At 40.5% G+C, this 23,976-nt stretch overlaps 1 protein-coding gene across 13 annotated transcripts in view; it reads left to right on the top strand.

The window, feature by feature from the left end:
* LOC125767667 (RNA-binding protein Musashi homolog Rbp6) overlaps positions 1–23,976 on the top strand; it is a 594,718-nt gene that overhangs the window by 228,970 nt on the left and 341,772 nt on the right. For all 13 annotated transcript variants that reach the window (XM_049434475.1, XM_049434479.1, XM_049434480.1 and 10 more), the window contains one exon: positions 14,106–14,187. In XM_049434475.1, coding sequence (XP_049290432.1) covers positions 14,106–14,187 — 82 coding nt within the window. The remainder of the gene's footprint in view (positions 1–14,105; positions 14,188–23,976) is intronic.

Genomic DNA, 23,976 nt, shown 5'->3' with positions numbered 1-23,976 from the left:
CATTTAATTTCCTTCGCACAAAACTCCTGAGAAACATGAGTACAATTGCCGCAAAAGTATCGCCCGGTAGCTGTTGCTGCTTAACTTTGACGTACACAGGATCTCGAGTTTGTGTGAGGAGAAAAGCAACAACAAAAAAAGAAATAGTTTTCAAATTGTGGCAATGTTTGTAACAAAAGTGAACAACACAAAAAAAAAACAAGAGATGAGTTACACATTCCATGTAACATGATGAGGAATGCCGGTGAACATTGGGGGTGTTATTTTTGACAGACAAATGAATCAAAAACCATGCTCTGACTTTACCTTCCTCGGTACAAATAGGTGTTTTGTGTGCTTTATGCTTGCTTTTATTTGATGCAACACCATCACCTTTTGTAAATGGTGCATCGTAGCGTTCGTGTTGAATCATGCATACGTTATTCTAGCTGACTGATATGAGCATTAGTAATGAACATTATGATGTGTCAGTGTGAAACGTTCCACTGCTTTCGAGAATAATAGGGTTGTACACTAGTTTCGCTTTCCGGGCAATAATTTAAAAAACAACCGTGGGAGAATATTTTATGCTGTGCTGCTCTGTACAAATTTTGCAGAAACGTTAACCACATGCTAAAAACTTATTTTTGAAGAACATCGCTTCTCAGAACTTCGGCACGGACGGAGTCAAAATGTCAAGTGATGAATTTTTAACCATCGCAAATGATGCGCGAAGATAGCCCGCGCACCATACGGCCAAAGACGCTGGGAAAATAAATTAAGTCAAAAGTTGATGTTGATTTGTCCAACTCTCTTGTGGGGCTGTGAGTTTGTCGGCGTATGAACGTTCATCGGTACAGGATTTCACATTTATCAGCGGATCCTAGTCTGGCGGGAAATGCATTTGCCGAATCAAGGGCGAATAGGGCGGAGGGAGTAAAAACTCCCTCATCATACTACTAGTTCAACCAAGGGACGTGCCGGCAAACCACAACGCCACAAACATAACTTGTCCTCCTTTGGTCGTTGAAATGACTCACGGTCGACGCTGCGTTTCCCTTTGAACGGGTTTTCCATGTTTAGAAGGAGGGGGAGGGGGGTTGGTATTGGGCAGGGGAAGCTTTCCAGAAGGCTGGTAATTGCAATCGAGTGAAATGAGCTTTCCAACTCTTATGAATGCTGCCACGACGAATCACGGGCTGTGTTTCGTCGTTTGCTACAATCGTTCGTTTCGTTAACCTTTTTTAAACCCGTTGTGCGTCCCCCTTCCCTCCTTGTGCGATAAACTATAAACAACAAACAGCGAAATGGAACGAAATTAGAAAACACCCGAAAGTTTCACCGGCGTCCTTGTGTATAGAGATGCGCTGTTTGTTAAACATAATTTCGTTTCAAAAGAAGACAAATAGACACGAAGTGGGATGGTTTTTTGATGGTGGCCGTTGAAGGGAGTTGGCGTGGATCGTACGATTGCGAAAAGGACGGGGTTGGTTGGTGGAGATCCGAAGCGTAAGGGCCGGCTTATCATGGTTTCTTAAGCGATGTCAAGACCAGGAACCAAAAGTGAAGTTTCAAGCACCTTAATGCTTTATGCCTTCCATACGTACCATTTGTTTAAACAAAACCCCAACATCTTCTGTCACGTCAAAGTTCGTGCTCGTATTGACGATTGAAAGCGCTTGTTAACAGTGAATCCAGCATTTATCAGCATCTTTGTGATTTAAAACCAAACTGTTACGAGAACCTGTCCATTCTGATCGAGTCTTTAAAATCATGCCCCTTTCCGGTCTGTGTGAAGCCTGTTGTCGTTGTTAATTTTTGCATTAAATGCATTTTCCTAACCACAACCCGGGTGCTTTTGTCCGGCCTGTCTACCGTACCTGGTTGACCACAGAGCGTAGTTAAACGAATAAATTTTCACCACAACTCTGAACAACTCCACAATTTTCTGGTCAATCCTCGTCCCAATTCCGGGTTCCGAGAACCGAACCTGCTCCCCTCGATTCCATGCCAAGATTGTGTCTCGATTCCACAGGCAGAGCAACACACAAAAACCCGAGACAGCAAAACGGGAAGTTTGCTTTCCTCTTTCAACATGCAGCCCGTTTCCTGGGCCCTGGCTGTGAGGGAAGATGTAGTCTTGAAAATTAGTAGCGAGCTTGCACTTCGCTACAACACAAGCAAAACCGGGTTGGGTTTGAGTGAACAATTTACACTCCACTTCTACCATGCCCGGGGGCGTTGTGTCTGAGGCTGCAGGATTCACCTCAAGATTTATTATCGTCTAAATATTAAATTCTAAATACTTTGGACGTTCAACAAGGGAGTAAGAAAATGAGGGTGAATCCATGTTTGAAATCGAGACAATCTGAGATTCCTTGTTGGCAAGCTTGTATGAGAAAGCTCCCACCCCGCCGATCCCTTCTGGATTCTGGAGCCTTTTGCAGTGTGAGTGCACTAACACAAACGCATCCCAGCAGATGTACACCTTCATCGGAACCATACCGCTTGCGGAAAACTGTACTGCCCACGTGTACTGTAGAAAAGTGCAGACAATGCTGTTCCTGTCTTCCGGCCATCTCCGGTAATTAATTGTACTTTGTACAGTTTTGGAGAGTGAATGGAAGGAACGGGAAGGGTAGGTCGTTTAAATTCTCCCACCGAACAGGAAACGCTTTCTGACACAACAGACAGGCTGCGGAGGGATCTGCTACGAATCCGCAAAAGAAAAAAAAAATCCCAGGACCTTAAACAGCTGCTTGTTTCGTGAAAATGGGACTTATCGCGAAAGAAATTAAAATATTATTAAATGTACATCGTGACTAAATTTATCCGCTTTCAGCAAAATCGAATTGCGAATCATTTGCAAACGCATCACCGTTGGGTGGTGTGATATGCACCCGGCCGGGATCTTCTCGGGATAGCGCTCGGCACCAAGAGCGAACTCTCTATTGGACATCATTATCTGTGCTAAGTGCTGCTACACGTTGAAGTCGTGCGGCGAACTAAAATGCCATTAGCTTGTCGATTGTCGCCCAACGGCCAAACGCATCTTTGCGGAGCTTTTGGGTGGGAGTTCTCCGCGTGCAATGCGAAGATGAGGAATGGTAGAGCGGGCCGGTGGAAAACCAATGGTGGTGTGTATTAGCAAGTCTACAACTACATCAATTGTCACTTTGTGAGCTCATTTGTGGCCATTTGCCTAGGAACCTTGGGTCGACCAGTAGGACCCCGTTGGGTCCTCTGCTGGTGCTGCTGCTGCTGCTGCTCAGCGATCGAATGCGAATGTCTAGCGGAGAAAGGCGAAGGCTTTCACCAGGGCGTGCGTATGATGCGACAGCGTCCATATTCAATGTGGAGTGGAATTAATTTTCTCACATCCTAATTAATCACATGAAATGTGCTGAATCGGGTGACATGCATAAGTCATGATGCCGTCGCGTTCGTCGCGTTTGGAAGTTCATCGTGTACCATCGCTCATCCGACACGCAGTCCCCCCAGACTCCCCCAAAAATACTCGGAGTGGAGTTGCAGTTTTCCGTTTGGCAGGTAGGTGCACCATCACGTCCAGCGTCGGGATCGATTTTCTCCCTCTGGAGGCAAAGCCAGTCATACTGGCGTACGGCGAGTGGCCGTCGATTGAGTGCCAATTGCAATTTTAAATGGCTTCGCTTGGTGCCTAGCTTAGCGCATTCTCCCCCTCTATTGGCCTTATGCACTTTTGGGAGGTCCTGAAGTGTTATGAAGCGCTTACGCCGTTATCCCAACGGTGTCTGGATGGGATGTGATGGGTTTCTCCCACTTTTCTCCCACAGGGAGCCAGGAAGCTAATTAGCGATTGGTCAGTTAATTGATTTCGATAGCAAGGTTGTGACAGCTGAAGTGAGTTATTTCGTTACAGCTGAATCGATGGCATAAGCGATCAATTTCATATTTTGAATAAAAATGTTAGGTTAATGTAAATAGTTTGAAGTATAACACAAATCTAGAATATTGTTTGGTAATTCTTCAAAAATAAAAGTATGTTTAATTTAAAATAATAACAAAAACAATAATAATATACAATAATAATAATAACAATAACAATAATAATAAAATTATAGTTAAAATTATAGTTAAAACAAGTTTTAATTACGATTGATTGGAAAAACTAGGATATCTTGTAATATGCTCAATTAGACGTAAGTCCGTTGTCCAACATAGCATTACAAAAGTAAACAAATTCAAGTAAATAATTATTTTAGATATAAATTTTTAATAATCTTACAAAAAATACAAAAAATTAAGTAACTTTAATGAAGGAAGAAAATATTCCTTTATCTTACAATCTCGATCGTATTCCATCAATCAATCAGCGGTACGAATTTTTCTCACTAATTGTAGCACATTAATAAGCATAATGCTATCGAACAATTTGAGACCACTTTACCATTCACGACTTCATCATTATTGTTGACCGTACCACCCGCGACCGTTCATTTGCCGTTGGCCCCATGAGCTGGCCCCAAGGTTTGATTGCCCATTTTCCTCCCATTTACATTTCAACGTTGGTACGTATAAACCCCCTGGATTGCTTGCCGATAAACATCAGCTAGCAAGGGTGAACGTCACCGGAGATTGCAGCTTACCACCAACGTTCACGAACATAATACACACACACACCGTCACGACACACAGCTGGAGCCTTCCTTTATTGATTAGTCAGTACTTTTCGAATCGGATCGATTGGCGCAACTGTTTCGTTTGTGTGCGATTCCTTCTCCACCGGATGGGTTGCGTTCGCTTAATGATTGCATTCTGCTGCGATGGTAGGATTTCGCTTATCAATGTCACAGTTTCACAGCAGGTTACCGCACACGATGTGGGCATCGGTATTAGTTGCATGTTCTGTCCACCCAACCACCAAACCCGTGCCTTGAGGTTCCGCTGCTGGGACTCGTGTCAGGATGCGTTGCATATCACGCACCATGTAGGCAACCTGCTGCGGGTGTATCAACCGTGGCCGGTACCGAAAGCATGTTTGCAGACAGCGGCTATCGGGCTTCTGGGTGACGATAATGGGAAAACGTGTGCCGTAATTATATGTGCCTGGTAGCAAATAGTGACGGTAATTATGCGATGCAATATTGACAATCTATCAAAATCGGGGGTGATTAGCGAGTTGTTGTGCTTACTTACGATAGCGTAGTGCATGGTATCCTTCACCGGTCGGTGGATACATTCCAAATGATGGAGTAAGCAATAGGTATTGAGTTTCTAAAAATAAAACAATTTGATTGGTACGCGTCTTTTGGTAGATCTGTTCTGAGAAAAAAAAACGCTGGATTATGGTTGCTTCAACAGAGATTGATTTATAATGCGCAAAACTGCTAAACTTAACGTTTTAGAGATCTTTTTTTAAGTACTTTTTTTTCTTCTATAGAATAGATTCATTAAAATGTTTTATGGTTCAAAAGAAGCAGGAATTATAATTAGAATTGTTGAAGGAAAATATAATTTGATTTTTTAAATATTTTTTTAATTTGAAAATCAAAATAATACAAATTTAAATCTTATTCAATTATGAACTTAGAATTAAATAAAAGAAAATCTCAGAATAACAATCGCTTAAGTTTAACTTCAAAAAAGTTGCCCACAACTTGAAACTGAATAAGTAAAACTTAATACTAAAATTTGATATCGTGTTCTACATATTAATGTTTGTCAATCTTATAAAGTAGAAAATACCAAGTCTGCCACTGGTTGTCATCAGTAATACACATTTCTTACCTTACTTGTTTCCGAATGAACAAAATAAAAGATTCCTTCATCTGATAATCTTCGCCACATTTGCCATTGTAATAAAACACTAAGCTTTTAAATCTGTTTCAATATACCGTGCGTCATGACCATTTGTATCCTGTTCCAGCTTATCCAATGTACTCTGATTGCTCATGCACGTTTATTTCATGAATCAGCAGGTTCGTTTGAAGCGATTTGAATGGTGAAAGTGCTTCGATCAACTTCAATTACCTTCACTCATCCTGATCTCATTATTGTTCATCACCACCACCAGAAGATTGGCATGGAATGGTGGTTTTTTTCCCTCTCCTCCCTCGGTTCGTCTTAACGATACAACGGGTACAATTGATATTTACACCTACTTCAGCAATTTCAGCAACTACCCCATTTGGTAGAATCTTTCCACGAGTCGATGAAAAGCATCCGTCAGACATTTAATCTTACACGTGAAAGGTGGCAACGAATAGAGGAGTGTCTGCCGGTGCCGAGTATTTCCAGTGGAACAGTTTTGTGCGGCATTTGCCATATGACAATCCATAGGTGAAGGAACCATTGAAGGTAATGATGGCAATCGTATCAGCAGTACATTCATTTTGGGATACTTGCAATCGTTAAAGTTAACAATCCCGAACCGAAACCTCGGATGAATGGGAAACAGACGCACGCAATGTATGTGTGATGGTGACTGTATCAGTCAGATTCTGTTCGCTGTTAGGAATGGCATCGGAATGTGTACTACAGCTCATGAATTGTTTCATTGGTTTTATCGCTCGTACTGTGTGTACTGTTTTAAAGCGCAGCGAGTAATAGTTAAAGGTGAACTAGTTTTAGGGAGACTCATATGGCTTTAACAATCATAATGACTCACCATTAACTATCTACCAGGAATAGATACCACAGTCCAGCCCCGTTGTAAGCAGTTTAATCGAGACCGGGAACGCATTGATTGTTGGTCACTTCTGAGAAATGTTTGTTGTAGAAAATGCTCTCCATCTCAAGTGTCCTGATCTCCCTGAGCAGCAATCACGCATCGTCTGTCTGGTCTGGGGTAAGTAGGTTATAGGCGTACACTAGGTACCACACGCACACACGTCTAGTTCAAACAAAACATCATTATCCTTAACACAATTCGCACCACCGTCAAGAAGGATCTATGCTTGCTCATCCCAGCTTAGTTTCCCGCCACCATCGGACAATTCAAAACGATGGAAGCACGCATTCAAACACCTTCGGGTTTATTTTTTGTTGGTGCGTGTTATTGGTTGCTTCTGTTTCATTCCATCATTCAGCTCACCAGGCATGGCATCATCCATGCTTGTTGGATGATGCTGGACGACGACAGCTAATGGTCCCAGGCGATGGTGTTCTAACCGCTTCTCGAGTGTGAACGTGAACTGATAGTGAACGATTTTTTGATGCTCCTGGGAAAGTTTCGCTTTGAAGAGGGTCGGCAAAACGATGGATGATGGAAACGAAGATGGTTTGGTAGATAGAGGTTTTTTTTTAGTTCCATTTTTCCCCCTCCAAAACGAATGACTTTTACACCCAATGAATGACTTTCATCCCGTCCAATGAAAGTTTCCCGACCGGCCGGGCAATGATGACGACGTTTATCATCAAAGGCATAACAATAAAATCGTACAAAATGATCGCCTTCTTACTCCATTTCCTTCAACGGACTGACCACTCTCTATGGTCTTATTTTTCCTGCTGGTGGCAAGAGGCAAGGGCCATCATTCAGCAGCACGTTCTCGCTGGAAATAGGGTGATAGAAATTATGAGAAAAAGTAGAATAGAAACTGAAAGCCAGCGGAAGTGGGGCCTGCCTCGTTTTTACACGTTCGCCAAAGAGTACTTATGTCTTTTGCTTAAGAACTGCCGGGCCGGTATGGCCGAACGAACTCAACCAACGGGGGCACAGCTATCAGTGGCCACTGGAGACACCGATGGGATACGCAACGATTACCGAGCGACGAATGACCACTTCTGCTGACGTAGATCGGAAAAAGTAATCTCACTGGTTGAAGAGATTCTTCATACCGTCGTGCCTTCCTTTCTATATCCCGGTTTCACTTCTTGAAGCTGTGGCTGTGGTTAGAATTTCCAACCAACGCACAGATGCTGCACAGACGGACAGATGGAAACGATTCCTAACGAGGCCCATCTCGATAAGAATCCGAGAGTGATTTATCTCCGAAGACAATGGGAGACAAACTGGTTCCGTTTTTTGGAGTTGGGTGATACTCCGTCTTTGGACGGTATGGAGGAACTTCATCACCCAATCTCCCTGTTTCATGCACATACACACACACATATGTACCTCACCCTTCGTGTATCTTCAACACGAACTGGCCAAACAATAAAGCAATGTATAGGTGGTAGGAGGTTACTCTTATTAAAACTTCTAGCCGCATCAAGCCTTAGGAAGAACCTTGAAGGACAGTTCAGATTTTTTCTTCTTCTCCATGTGTGTCTATCTCCAAGCAGTATACAAGGAAACACAAATTCCTATATTTCGGTAGACTAAAGCTTTTTGAGTACTTGATTCTCTTTCTTTTGCTCCACAACAAGCAACCAATCAAACAGGGGAGCTGGGTGTGTGTAAAGTAAACTAGCTCCACTTTTGGATCTCGTAACGTCCAATTATGATGCTAAACTTCTCAAGTATATTATTTCATATCTGTCACTTAAATATGTGGTACCATTCGCTTGGTGTGCCCATCGGACAAGTGAGTTCAACTTCAAGGGTAGGATGGCCGAAAGCTACACATTTATGCGTGTCAAAGAGCATCCTGTGACAAGCGGCACACATACACGGTCCAGTGTTACCCACCGAATCGAGTGTACACCAGCTGTTACAGGCAGGGTTACAGTGCATTGTCGTTTAAGCAATGTTTAACTTCCTGTCCGAGCCAAGTGTACTCGCCTCGTATGAAAATGGGGTGTATGAAATATGAGCCTCGATCAGCTTTGTGTTTAACCGAGCACCGGACACACTCATTGTCCGTTGATATAGTAGGTACGGGAGCATAATTCTTTCTGCGTACGAGATTCAAACTGCCGGTGCATGCTATTAGCAAAATGGGAAAAGCTATCGACTAATTGTACCCAAACGATTTGTGCCCTGTTTGGGTGTGAGCGAAAAAAAACGGACCAAAAAATCATATTTTATACCGATAGAATACACTTCAATGAATTTGAAACAGTTAAGGAAGGATGCTAACTTAATTTACAATTATTTTCTTAGTTGAAATCAACTAACTGCTCTGTGACCTTATGCTTGGTCCCGGATGAGCGTAATCATGACACGAGTGAACGAATTTTCACTAATAGAAAATGAGTTCTTTTGTGCTGAATCTGTAATGGGGTACACCCACACCATACAAATGTATGAGTTCTCCCGGTTATGAGACAAGCAAAAAAAAAACACACTAACCTCCTCCCAAAACGCAAAAGGATTAATACCACCTACAAAGTATTACCGCACAAACAAAAAAGCCCATCATATCAGCGCCTGAAAGTATACTCATTGCCATTTCCCAACACAATGGCCTATTGTTAGTCGGCCTTTTGCATTCGGTGCTTTCCGTTGATAGTTTCACCTATTTTTTGTTTGTTGTGTTCTCTAGCATGTTCTTATGTGTAGCGTACACACAAACGCACACATTTGCCACTTTACGCCCGTTTTATGATACCGTTTCGGTGCCATACAGTGCAGAGATAGAGAATAGAACTCTCAGACTCGCCTCTGCCTCGGTAATTGGCTAGCCTACCTTCCTGCCGTCGCCGTGCTCCACAAAGAATGCTGGGATTAGTAATCTGGCCTGTTGGCCGATGGTGTGATGATGATGCTGATGGGGTCGATGATCATGCTACACTAACCTGAGATAGGAAAACTTTAATGAAACATAGTGAAAGTACCTATTTTTGGTTTTAAAACAATTTCTATGTTCTACCGATCCCCAGTAGAAGAATTTGATAAAAACCATTCTCTACTAAACAAAAAAAAAACATCCCACTAGCACCACATCCTTTTTCCCACTCGTTTGTGCAAGGGGTTCAAGTTAGAGAGCGGTACGAGTGTGTGGGCCGTGAGTGTAAGTTTAGTAGAACATCATCCTCTTTTTCTCTCGGTTGGGATTTTTTTTGGGGTTTCGGGTCATCTTGGACGGGTGGTGATGAGATCTTTTAAGTGAGCCTTTTTCTAGTTCAACGCTACAAAGGGATTTCCATTGGCCACAACGAGCTAATGCTCAAACCGCAGACAACGTACACACATACGAACCGCAACCTTTCAGCCTACAGAACCTTGCCGGGAATAACATGTGAGTTGCGAAGTTGGGCAAGGAAGTGGAAGCAAAAGGTGAAAGAATATTTTACATACCAGTGTAGTAGCTAGGGGTATGTGTGTAGTGTGCAGATTAAAAGACTTTGCCGCTGAAGAGATTGTGCGTTGCTGATAGTGTTTTTTATTTAAATGCTGCCAACACTTCGGAAAGCTTGGTGTCCATTTTTAATCGCCATTAGTAAAGCAGGTTGTTAAGAGACATGCTATAGAACCAGAAAAAAGGTTATGCATTTGAAGACATCATTGTGTCATTGTGTTGGTGAAGCATAAATGAAACCGAAAAATAAAAGACGCAAAAATAATGTAGCCAAATAGATATAAAACAAGAGTTACAGCGCATTTTGCGTTGATGAAGTTTTGGAGATTAGTATTCAATTCTACAGCACATGTATGTGTAATTGAACGCTATTTAAACAGATTTGTTAAGGATTTTGGTAGCTTATATTGATAGACATGATTTGTAAGGGATTAAAAATTTATAATTTGGTTACCTATTGGTAAGATCTAGGTTAAAAAAGTGGTGTTTTAGTAGAGTTCCATTAGTTTTATAATAATCGTAAATAAAAGCAGCTAGTTAAATAAAATATAGAATTTTCTTTTTAAAAATATACAGTTGTTAGAACGAACAAAACTGTCGGTTTTTGTTATTTACTAAGCATATTGCCTTAATACCTTTTCTACACGATAATACAGTGTGTAATATTCATACAAGCCAATAAATATTTTTAGCAATAAAAGAAATGGTGAAAAAAATTTCAAACGACATTTTGAATATAGGCCTGAACAATTCATTGGCCGAAAATTCGTTTATTTTTCGATTTGAATTACTATTTTAATATTCTTTCGACTGGTTTTGACTCAAATATGAAAATTTATTTTTTTGCGTGAGTTTTTAAAATGTGTGATTTCTATCATTAATTTATCAGTCAGCTTATTGCGATACAAAATATTGCATACATTGTTTTCCTACAATATAGAAAAACACAAGGACATGTTAAAAACCGATTGAAATTGATCTGAACTCGATGCAAATCAAGTTAAATGTTTTTTTTAAACAATTTATTTGAAATTATAAATTAATATTCTTCTTCTTGGCTTAACGACCTTACAGGTCACGCCGGCAATTTCTGGCTTACTAGACTTATTTTACCACGTAGCCGGGTAGTCAGTCCTTGCTACGGGGGGACGGTCCGGATGGGATTTGAACCCGGTCCGGCCGTGTGGACTGGCGCCGTTTATCACATGCACCACCGGGCCGCCCCATAAATTAATATTATTCAGCATGAATTTATGTTCAATTCATTATACACCTAAATTTTATTCTATCTCTTCAACTTTTTCTTTAAATCACATAAAACGAGTTATCTTACACACACTGTATTGTAAAAGGTCCATATAATAAACCATATCAGTTTTAGTAAACCATGTTCAAATTAAGAAAAGATCCAATTATCATTATATAACATTCTAACAAAAGAAAATTACTATCAACATTAAACCCCGATACCCGATTGGCCAATACTGTTCAATAAGACTAACGAACTCTTATGGAAAAGGCAGGAAACTATCTTCAACTATTCCGAAAGAGATTACCATTCATTTGGTTAAAAAAGGACATGGCATCTTTGTAAATCGAAAGCATGTGCTGCAACAAAACCTTCTAACGAAGAAAATGCAATTCTCTTTCAAACAACATACCTTTCCCGGTCGTTGTACGCTCGATCCCGATCCTTCCATTTTAAAAGGGGATGGCTGCTTTTTAATTGTCGCCAGTCCCTGTCTTCCCCCTCCTGAACTTTCCCACACACACAACGGCCGACCGAAAAACCTCACTTGCGTAAACGCTGTGGTCACTTGTGAAAGCTTTGTGTTGTTCTAATCTTCATTGCTAAATTTAACACCACGCTTCTGGTGGTTCTCCTTCCTTCCGCATCGCACATCGAATGTGTTGCAATTTTCTTCACCCATAATAAACGCACTTTTGCAAAGTATTCTAATTTTAATAAATCTGCTCTCCATGTGCATGAAGCCGGGCCATGGAAGGTCGGTTTTTCCTAGCCGGCAGCAGCAGTAAGTGCGGGCAGATGGGTCCGGATGACCCGTGCCTCCGCCGGTATGGTGTTACCGGTGCCACAAACGAACCCGGCTAGTGGTAGTAAAGTTTTACCCCTTTTTGCGTCTTAAGTGCACGCAAACCCTCTGGTACGGCACCGGGGGTATATCGGTCTCGGTGGGCCTTTCGTTCGTTTGAAGTTGGGAAAATATTCAAATTAATATCTTTACCATAACCGTTGCCCGTAGCTCGGCGTAGTGTTGCCACTTCCGAGTACGTTGCGTTACGGATATTCATATAACAAGGGTTGGGGGGCAATGGGATAACAGGAGAGCTGTGGGGAGGGGTGAGAGGTTGGTACAAGTTTGGCTATGTATCTTACAACCCGCACAGTATGCATGTGAAAGTGGAGAATAATTTCATTTACCCAACAAGCGTTCATGGAGCTGTTGAACGAAGAAAGGTACCCCCACGGTACTGAGCACAAACTTTACCGCAATTACCTCCTTTTGGCCGCATACGCATACCTACTTCTGCCTGCCTGGTTGCCCACACACCACAAACCTCACAGAAGATGCCTCACACAAGCTTAAGGCGTGTTAAGACAGTGGAACACAGTGGCTTTCCCAACATTTGCTTGCTTGGGCGGACAGAATTAAGTGTGTTGTGTGTGTGTGTGTGGAGGGGTGGTAATTTAATTCCTATAAAAGTAAGTGTTAAATGTTTCGAAAAGATTAATCTAGGAAAGTTTAAATGAATTAAGTAAGTTTATTTCTAATTTGAATCACGAGCCCTCTTGAATGGGACTTTTCCGGCGCTTTTCTAATGCCAGGGTTCGGGATCATCGTTCGGGATCACGGTTTCTTAATATCTCTCAATAAGTCAACCGTTCCTTCAGGGCGTGCATCCATCTTCATACCCACCCCTTCAGCCTCGGACTTGCAGATGAAATAAAGGCCAATCGTGAAACAAAAACAATCCACCTTCGTATCCCTTCACGCGCGATCCGCGTCCGAATGGTAGTTAAAATGGGGTTTCTTTTTCCCGTTGTTTTATGCTGGGTGTCCCTCTTAGCAAGAAGTGGTTGTCCAGGGGTTTTAGAAAGTTTTTGGGAAAATTCGCACGATTTCCCAATTTCCGGTTGCATTCGCTTGTTACATTGGCTTACACATTGTCACGTTTTTTTTCACCCAGCCCGTACCACTCGAGGTTTGGCCCTTCGTGAAGGAAATAAATAAGAGTACGAAATGCCGAAATGCCAACCAGGCAGATTACCATTGTCACCGACTGGACTGGATGAATGGAAGAAAATGGATTATGGCCGGCGCATATTTTCGACTGCCTTATGGGAAGGTGTTAGAATTCATAAATGTCAGGCCATTAAAAAAGTTTTATCTTTTCATGGGCACCCACCATCTTGCGCATCTACCCTTCCGAGTCTCTGCTTTGGAGTGAAGGATGTTACGTTTTGTTAACCTTTTTCCGCGATTTTACCAAGGCGCTGAGGGAAATGGTTCGCTTTTCGTGACGATATTATGTTTCGTGAGGTGTTGTTTTTATTTATTTTTTATTTTCGTTACGCTTTGTCTATCACTTCTTCACCTTAATTGAGCAACGGAAAGGTGCAGAAGAAAAGGGAGGAAAATATTTATGCTAACGAGAACATTTCAATCCATTCACGCATACCTTCGTTCCGAAATGTGAAACGGTTGTGTCACACGTGACACACGCACACCGTCCAACGGCAGTATGTTAAGAGATAAAATGGCGAATTGTATAAGTGGTTTATTAGGGTATTAAATGCAGAACCGGGACTGTGCAAAGGATAAATGTCGTCTTTACATTGTGTGAAACATAATGTGTTTTGTAAAGTTTTTCTTTTATTAATGTTTCTGGACGCATTAAAATTATCACGTTTTCTTCTTTCTTTTTCCTCTCTTACAGAAAGTTTGAGAGACTACTTTAGCAAATTTGGCGAAATCACAGAAGTTATGGTTATGAAAGATCCCACCACGAGACGATCGAGGTAAGTTTGAGTGTAAGGTTATCATTATCTAAACATCAATTGTTTACTTGTTTCGTTTATTAAAAATGCTTACAATGTTATGTTTTTTTTGTTATGTTTTACCACTTTACATTTTGAGCCAAATTAAGTTATGATTTATATGTATTTGTATTCGTAAGAATTATTCATATTATCATACTTACCACCGATGAGTGTTGCTTGTTTGTTGATATAATAATTGATAATGCTTTTGATTGGATACTCGAAATTTGAATGACTTTCCTTTGAGCAGCAATTATTCTTAGCAACTGGCGAAGAATAGTTTCAACCAACCGCTAAGATGCACCAACCCTAGCACGGTACGGCAGGTGAAATAATTAGAAAATAAAGAACTTTCACCATGGTCATAAATTTCAACCACTAATCACACTTCCCACTTCCCACGTCCAACGTTTGCCAAGTCGAGTTTGGGAGGAAAAGATTTGGAAAATTTCTTTCATTATCCCCTTTTTCTTTGGGGTTTACACCTTTGCGTTTATAAGTCTTTTGGGGGCTAATGGGTTTTCGGCTCGGATGCTGTCCTCCATTCGGTTTCCTTGCTGCCGTGTGCCTAAATGAAGCTTCCGTGTGATACGGTCCCCCGTACGACTGTGTGCGGAAAATCTCTGCTAGTAATTAACTGTTTCTCGATACCTTTTGCCCGCTAATGGGTTAGTTCCCCCTAGAGGGGATGATGAACGTGAATTATGTTTCGTGTGTAAAAATCGGAACGGAAGGTGCTTTCGCACATTCACACAGCAACACACACACACACATAGACACGCGATTGCCTGCATATACCAGCCATTGGCGAACTGTGGTCAAGCTCTTGCACAAATGGCCGGATGCTTTCATCCGGCTTAGTACCACGTTCACTATCAGCGGACTCATATTTTATGACATGTGTGAAAGGGAGGTTTATGCGACTCTGAGGAAACATTTCCGGCGTAAATTGAGGGCGACAGTGCGGTTTGTCTAAAAGTCATTTGAAGCTGTTAAAGTCTGTTTGTTTAAAAGTTTACCTATTCTAGGGGTTATATCATTCGTGTAAGCTGTCTGTACAGAGATCATAAGTTTTCATTTGTTTATGCTTTCGCGCGTCTCGGTACGAGTACGTTCCCTTTGTACTCTATTCCCAGTACACCTACAAAACAAGCCTACATATTAGGCTGTACCTTATTAAAATGAAGCGTTCTTCTACCGGGTGGGGAAAGAAGACGAATAGAAAATACACACAACGAAACAAATCTTTTTGCGCTGTAAGCTTTAAAAAAACGACAAACAAATATGGTAAGAAAACATTACCGAACCGTAATGGAGTAGCCATGCTGCTCACGTCTGAATACTGAAGCTCTGCCGATACATTGCAATTGCTTCGAAAAACAATAACAATTTGTCTTTCGATAATGATGATCTATTGTAAATGGGTTCCCCTTTTTGAAGGATTTTCTCACCAGACCCAATTTGATTATAGCCGGGCAGGAAGAGTTGTGCTGCTCAAGCAGTTAATTTATCGACTTGAAAATGGAAAAATGATGCTGCAGGCTTCGTTAGGTATTCTATTTTTTTTTTTCGTTCCGTTTGCTCAGTTTTTCAAGCAGTAGACACAAATTCGTGGGAACTCCTTTGTCATAAACATGAACTTCCGGTCGGTTCTTTAGAACAACTTAAAGAGACCCATTAATGATGTGACCAAGCAAAACTGATGCACTTCGTGGGTACTAAATACACAAAGACACAGAAAAAAACCCTTCCTTTTCCCAAGCACTTGCATGCGACGAGAAGTTTAGAATTTATCACTCTTAATTTTCTCAAAACTCGGTCCGGAGACATTTTTCTTATCAGTTTGACCGCAAGGCCAAAACGAACCTGTTCCTTCGCGTCTCGGAAACGACTCGTCTCATCGTATCGGTAGCTACGGTTTCCATGAACCATCCTGCAACTGGTTCAATTTCCTACTTAGCGATCTTTTGGTTCATTTTTTATGTCACTAGCTAGCTATAGCATCTCCCATCGCTTGAAGGCGATCCGCGACCAGGATGACTTCCTGCTTACGTCCATCCTGTCACGTAGCGGCTGGGAAAACGGAAATGGGAATTGAACTTTAACGTCCAAAAAAAGGGTTGATCCCGTGACCATGATCGGTACGCGGAATGCACTCAACTTCGATATCCCCGGTGGCCATCATGATTTCCGGCTACGGTCCCAAGTGAGAGTAATAAGGAATTGCAGCTAACGTTGGGTTTTGCTAAAAAAAAGGAGTAGGACGGCAATCTCAATTGGTTCATTACTTATCGCTAGGTTCAGGTTCATTCCAATAGTTAGACAACGGAAGTAGGAAAAGTATCATGATGGTCAATAGCAACCAGTTGGTGAGGATGGGCAGAGCAGAAACGATGGAAGAGTGCCGTACACACAGGATGGGTGACTCTGGTGCCGGGGATAGATATATGAAACGGGGCAGTTGGGAAACTTAATTCCCAACAATTTATCGATGGTCGGCCTTTAATCAGAAGTTGGGCAATAAGTTTGAGCTGATTTAGAAGAAAAGAAATGCTTTGTTTGGCGTTAGGAATAGTGAACTGAATCATTCAGTCTTTGACTAAATTGACTAAAAACAAAAAAATAATCTTTTGATTAAGAGTTTATAAACTCGAGTTAAAAAAAATTTAAGATTATTTTTTTTCAAATATTTCAGTACTAATTCATAATTTTTCATAGTGGATGTTGTGTCTGCCTTCTGATTCTTCAGAACGCTTTTATTTGAGCCAACCTCAAAATCACCCAAACAGTAGTGCAAAAAAGCGAGAAGAATTTTTTTATGCTTGTGCAAGTATTTGGAAAAATTGTTTTATTTAAGATATTTTCTCCTTGATAAGTATTCGTTTATTTCCTCTCACCAAACCATCGGTCAAGATTTTAACGCATCTTGTATGAACAATGACGTTATCGCAAAAGCTTCGATGTGGTACCTTTTTCATGACCGCTTCGATCGACAAAAAACTAAAATGTGACTGAGGTGAGTAAGTTGAAAGCTTTATCGCAGCGTAGCTATGGACAGGAAACCAAAAGAAAAAAAAAGGTGTGCGACAGGAAATTGAAAAGCAAGCGTCTGTTTCACCATTACATACTTTCTGGCAAGGTCCGTTCGATAAGGAAAGCAAAGAAATCACCGCAAGGATGCGCGATTTGACCAGCCATAAACGATTCATCTAAGTTGTTCCAGCAGCTACGTTGAAGAAATTCCCGAACGGAAGTCAAAAGTGGACGCGAATAAAACCATCTCGGCTCTGGTGTGATGGTCACGGTTACCACAACCCGTCCACTCTGTCGTCTGCCCAACAATCAGTGGACATCGAAACACAATCAAAATGTATCGCCCACGATGGACGGTGGAAAAGGAGTTGGGAAGCTGACGGCGGTAACGATGTGACACGCTGATAGCCGGGCTCCAAAAAGCTCAATGCTGCCGGTGCAGAGCGCGTAAGAAGCGAGCGAGATGGAGAAAGTTAGTAAGCCAATTGAGCAGAATTAATTGAGTGTTGGTAATGCGATAAAATTTAACGAGTTTATAGGAAGGCTAAAATATATTGAAGTGCAGGGACACGCTGTGCTGACGTCGTGTTCCGGGTTGGACTGAACTTGGCAGAACTTGGCGCTTGATGAGATCGTTGCTCGATGCAGTGTTAGTTTTTCATCAGCCTAACAAAACTGATGGGAACAGTTTTTTTGTTTTGTTTCGAAACGGTTTCAATCCTTTGGAGTAAGGGTTTTAAGGTATAATATGTTTAAAATGGAATTTTAGACGTTTAAAGCATTTCATTTTTTGGCCTCAGAATTGTGCTAAAATTTTAACTATGAATTTTATTATTAAATTATTTTTATTTTTGTTATTTTTTATTATTATTTATTGTAATATTTAATGTTTATGTTTTTGTTTTTTTATGTGTTTCATGTTAATTTTTTATTAAACATTTGCCATTAATATGGTTTAAAGAAAGTATTAAATGTGTTGTTATTAATTAATGTTTATGATTTTGTTTCTTTAAATATAATTTATTGAATTATATTATTATAATTCTTATCTTAATTTTTTATGTTCCTTTTTTTAACTGTTATAAACTGAATTTTATTATGTACATCTTACGTGGATACTTATCGTTACTTATTATAAAATTCAAAAAAATTGTGGTACGTAGTACAATCTTAGGTCTACTTTACATGTATAACATAATGTGATCCGTAAATTTTTTAGGTATTGTGAAATTCATGAGTCTTCTAACTGGTCTAATTAGGTTATCTATTTTAATGTTTGGGACTCCTACCAGTTTATACGCAGTACGTTCTATGTCCTTCCAGCTTTGTATAACTTTCGAACAGGTTACAAACTTATGTTCTGATTTTTTTTATTCCTTTCAATAGTTGTTCATTTACTTTTTTTTAAATTGCACTGAACAATTGTAAACCAGATTTCCTGATTCTTATATTTTAATTATGTGTTTTTTCTGTGTCTCATGGTAGCAGTGAATCAAGTATGTAATATACTTTTTTTTACTTTGAGGAAATGTTGATTACACCACCAAGCCGGCTGGTGCTAAATGTTTGATAAATCTAAATATTTATTGGTCCCTAATGAACCAAACTTTAAAATTGAGTTGGTTTCAAATGTTAAAGGATCTTGTTTCTTGTTTTATTTAAAATTGATATTTGCTGAAAAAGTTGAAGCTCTCTCGAAATCTACCGAAAATACCCTCCAAACGCAATTTCACAGGATATTCATATCTTTATGATAGATACTGTATTACTGATAGATGCATTACTGCAGCAAAATTACAGTTGATTGTGTTGCAGTGTCTAATCTCTGTTTAATTTTATTTAAAGTCAGTATTCGTAGCCAAATGTTATTAAAATAATAATGCACTACCAATAGTTGACGAGGAGTTGAAGAGCGATGCATAAGAGTTATACAACAAACTCCTCATTCATTGGCAAGAACATTGAGTTGAAAAGTTGGCATACACTTATTCTATACTTGTGGTTAGTATAACTCAGTATGGACATCATTTTGTGACAAATGTACAACAAAGTATCAATAAATTTTTTCTAGGTACGCTCATAATAACCGTTTTTAAGGTTTTGGTAAATTTGAAAAAGAAGAATAGTTTGGTGGAAAGTTTTACCTAAAAAATATTTTCCAATGTTTTCTCCATTCCAGTTTTTCTATTCCATTTTTTTAAAGGTAAAAATAAATAAGTTTCAATTAAACAAGGGACGAATTCTTTGTTTCGTCATTAAATAAGAGCGAGTGAAAAAATAGTTAAAAAAGAATCAACAATTATTAGATTGATGAACATACAAGATATACCTTTACACATTAATGCAAAAAAATATAGTTTTCCATCCTTTCAAGTGTTTATTGAACGCATTTTTGTATTTTGTTGCATTATATCAATGTACATGTAACAAGTTCAATTTATCACTAAAATTGTGCTAAAATATTTTCCCCAACCAAATGCCACATAAGCAATGTTAGCCGGAACCATTTATAGCCAATATTTAATCATGAATCTTGTGACAATAAAATTACCATCGACGCAAAACCTTTCAACAGCACCCAGTACCCACGCAAAAACGCATATGCATACCCATGTAAAGGAGCTGTTACGCAAAAACCCATCATTTGCACCCGTGCGTATTGTTTTGTGTTTTTTTTTGCTCTCTTCTACTCATTCTGCTTTTTAGGGAAATTACAATTTCGGATTTTTTGTGCGTACTTTTGTTTTTGCCCTATTATTCCTTTGCCTTTACGCATACCAACATGCGCTACGAGCAGGACATCATCATTCATTTCAGCATACGAATCGTTTTTCCCAGTGAGATGAGGCCCCGAGTTTACCGGGAGGTTTGTTTTAGAGCGCTTGTCCGCCCCGTACAGGGTGTGTGTGTGTGTGTGTGTGTGTGTGTGTGTGTGTGTGTGTGTATGGGCTTTTGCCACTGGATCGCGGCCGTGCATTTTATGGGTGCGTATTATTGCCAAGCTCGTTGGCCCCGAGTACTCTTGCTGCTCTTTGGGGCGGGCCGGTGCGTTACCGATCGATCCGGGTCCACAAACTGACGCTGGTGGCGTTCAAGCGCAACATAAACAAACGCTTCCGAAGAAACTCCCCCCCAGGCCAGAGTTGGCGTGCTTCATTTGCCTGCGCTTTGGGTGTGTTTTTTTTCTCTTCGTTCTTTGTTTTTCGTGCCACCGACTGTGGCACCGGCGGGCAAGCCTTTGGATCCATTTTACATGAGCGAAAGCTGCCATAAATTAACGATTAATAAAAAAGCAATAACAGCTCCCGCATGATAATGATAAAATTATTTAAATTTATTATTTCTGTGCTGCGTCGGTGTGTCTGTGCCTGGTTTTTCGTTTTTTTTACCAACGCCTCGCATTTGCTATTTTTCCAAGCCAAGGATTCACTTTTCTCGCGTTTTCTTTTTTTTTTCTTTTGTATGTTGCTTTTTCTTCGTCCTTGTTTCATGCATTTATTTGTTGAAATGGATTGAATGGGGTTTGCAGAACACGCTGACGGAGGGAGAGAGATGGGGTTGGAGGGGGTAAATGTTTTCAAAGCACTGCTTTTAACGAGCTTCACGAAACGGGGCTGGTGTTTTTATTTATCCATGTAACAAAAAGTGATACCGAAGGCAGCACTTTTCATCACGTGCCTCTCCAAGTGTTAAAGGATGATACGAAGGGTGTTGGCTTGTACCGTGCGTAGGCATTGGGAAATCCGTGATGATAGCACAGATAACAATAAACAAATCCAGAGCGTTTATGCAATGGGAAGGTGTTGTATGAATGTTAATAAGCATGCTGTAATGGATATTCAATTGTGATTTTTTTCTCTCTCTCTTCTGAATGCTGTACGTAGTTAGTCATAAAAGAACGTTGAAGAGATGGAACAGCTTCGTACTATTAATATTATTAATAATGCCTAGGGTCAGTTTATGTTAGCACCCGATAGTGCATCCGATGCCATTAATAGACTAGTTTCCTGCATAGCTATCGACGGAAATGGAGCATCTTCCGCAAGGTGGAACAAAAACATTTCACTTCGGGAAGTGCCAAAAAGGATGGCATGTTCTGTGCGGTAAAGGCAGAAAACATAAACAGCAGATAGGTTGAAACAAAAAAAAAACAAAAACAAAAAAAAAACACACACACACAGGAAATAAAAGAAGCAGCGGCAACGATGAGGAAACGTTTATAAAAAAAGGGTAATAACGGAATTTTTAAATGCCATAAACACAATCTGTGACTGTGACACATACGAATAAATGTTCAACTTGTGACCATGATGATGATCGGGCCTCTGTTCCCATAAAAATTGCACGGGAACCTCCATATCCGCGTGGCGCTTTGTCGCGCCCTGAAGGAAGCAAAAACAGTTTATTCTTACTGTTTGTGTGTTTGTTTTGGTTTTACTTTCGCTTTTGGTTTCACTTCTGCTTTCCTTTTTCAACGAACGAGTTTTAAACATTCCAACAGCTTCCGTTTTATCGGGGATGAGAAGGACACCATGAAAGGCAAATCTGGTGGTGGAAGGATTCCGGAAATGCTTTTTGGGGATGCGACTCGTACACTTTACCTCAACACGTTAGCACCACACCCGACTGAAGTCGAACCAATCGGAAGGGTGACAACACGTCGGATGGTAAGGGTAGGAGTTCCACATTTTCGGGGACAAAACCCATTAAGAGAATGAGTGAAGCGGGTAGCTGTCCTTTTTTTTTGCACACCGCATGTCAAGAACAAGTGTCATTTGCAAATGCAAAAAGTGGAGTACACTTCTTTTTCACACTGATCATGGGCAATGAGGTTTCGGTTTGGTGACAATATTTTATTATTGTGTGAGTTTTTTTTTGCCTGATGGGAATATTTTTTTCCAGCTGTACTAATCATATTTGCTAAAATAGTTGTGAATGCATTTTTACATTGCAAGGTGTCAAGGTATTTCCATTTTCATTTTTATAATTGTAAATTGGTGTCCGCCATTAATGCGGATATTTTTGTTTTTATACTTTCATTTATTTGTTTTCAGTTAAAAACAAAAAAAAAATCACTGTGATAAGAAACAAATTGAAAAAAAATCCTGTTGCGATGATAGATTTTTAGAAAGACAAGGGACAAACAAGTTTCTTAACTACTCGGATAGGCTATCTTTAATTGTGCTTCTTTTCAAGCTATAAAAACAAATAAATTGGCCAACTTTTCCAAACCTAATGAATTGTTTGAAATGATATCCTTCTGTGAGAAACACTGACCATCATTAAGGTGTTCCTCCCGTCAAATCAGCTACTAATGAGCGTCAGAGCAAAATGTCAACAGCCATTTATCCCCGATCCTGATCTTGTTTCCACGCCACCGTACTAACCTCATTATGCAATCCACCTCGTCCGACGATCAGTTACACATCCCGAACAAAAGGGGTTTTGATGGTGATGAAAGTTTTCCTCTGGAAGAAAGAATCGAATTGAAAGCGCTGGAGAGTGAATGGAAAGCAAAGAACTGTTACCAGAAGATGGCAGTTCGGTTGGTGCTGTTTCAGAGCACGAGAAAAAAAAATACAAATAAAAAGGACGAATGAAAAAAAGCAAAAATCGACCGCACTCGATTCCGGACACGTGTCAAATTTCTCCCAGGAGTATTTAAAAAATCATCATCCATCCAGCCTCCGATGCCTTGGACGCGTCACACGGTGCCGCACAAAAAACGGGGAACTTTGTGCAAAACCCCATTAACGGAAAAACTCAGTCCCAGAAACATTTTCCGACCTCGTGCCCAGCTGCGAACGGTTCTTCAACATGCTTCCACTTAGCCGTACCGGCTGAAATCTGCCAAACCACCATCATCCGACCAATGTACGACATTTAATACTCGGGGCCCGGTGATGAAAGATGTCCTTTCTTGTGAACGTTGGTGCTTCCGGGATGAAGATAACAGCGGCACAGCCAGATTGGGCAGTAAGATCAGACGACAGCGGCAAACGATGCGAAACAGACCGAATGACGGGCACCAGAAATGCGGGTTGCCGAGCGAAAGAAAAGCGCAAGTAGCTCACCGGAATAGGCAGGGATTTAAAGAGGGTCGAAGCAAATCATCAAAACGATAAAACCAAGATGGAAATTGAGGAGATAATCTCTCCCGATGACATTTTAATAAAGTGTGGAAATATTTTATTCGCCCTGAAACGACACTTTCCCGTCCCAGTTTGGCCATAAGTGTGTGTGTGTGTGTCTGTGTTTTTGTGTGACGGTGTGTTCTGGACATTGGAATGGTGGACATACAGAAGAAAAAAGAAATTTGAGAGAAGTGGCGTGCCTGGTGCTGGGCAACGTTGCTGGTATATTTCTTTGTTTCACTTTTCTTAACTGCAATGTCCATCGGAAATGGACAAAGCATTCGATTATAAGAAGAAAAAATAAAACACACAAAGAAGGAAATATTGACAAGAGAACTCTGCTTTGGTGACAACACGAATTTCAACCGATTGCAATGCGTTCATGTTCCCAGCGTAAGGAAACGATTTATTTCCATTTATCGGTTGGACCGGATTATTGCAGGGGGTTAAATGGAAACATCCTGGCAACATTCAGCAGCTTTGCGGGAGCAGGATTTAAGTGGATGAAGAACACTGTAAACTGTACTGTGACAGATGTTCAAGTTGTCATTATGATTGATATGCATTACTGAGGAATTACTTTAATTTAATAGATACGCTT

The sequence above is a fragment of the Anopheles funestus genome, chromosome 3RL, assembly GCF_943734845.2.
Source record: "Anopheles funestus chromosome 3RL, idAnoFuneDA-416_04, whole genome shotgun sequence".
Taxonomy (NCBI): Eukaryota; Metazoa; Arthropoda; class Insecta; order Diptera; family Culicidae; genus Anopheles; species Anopheles funestus.
The sequence above is the reverse complement of the archived record's forward strand: the minus strand, read 5'-3'. Positions and strand labels throughout refer to the sequence as shown.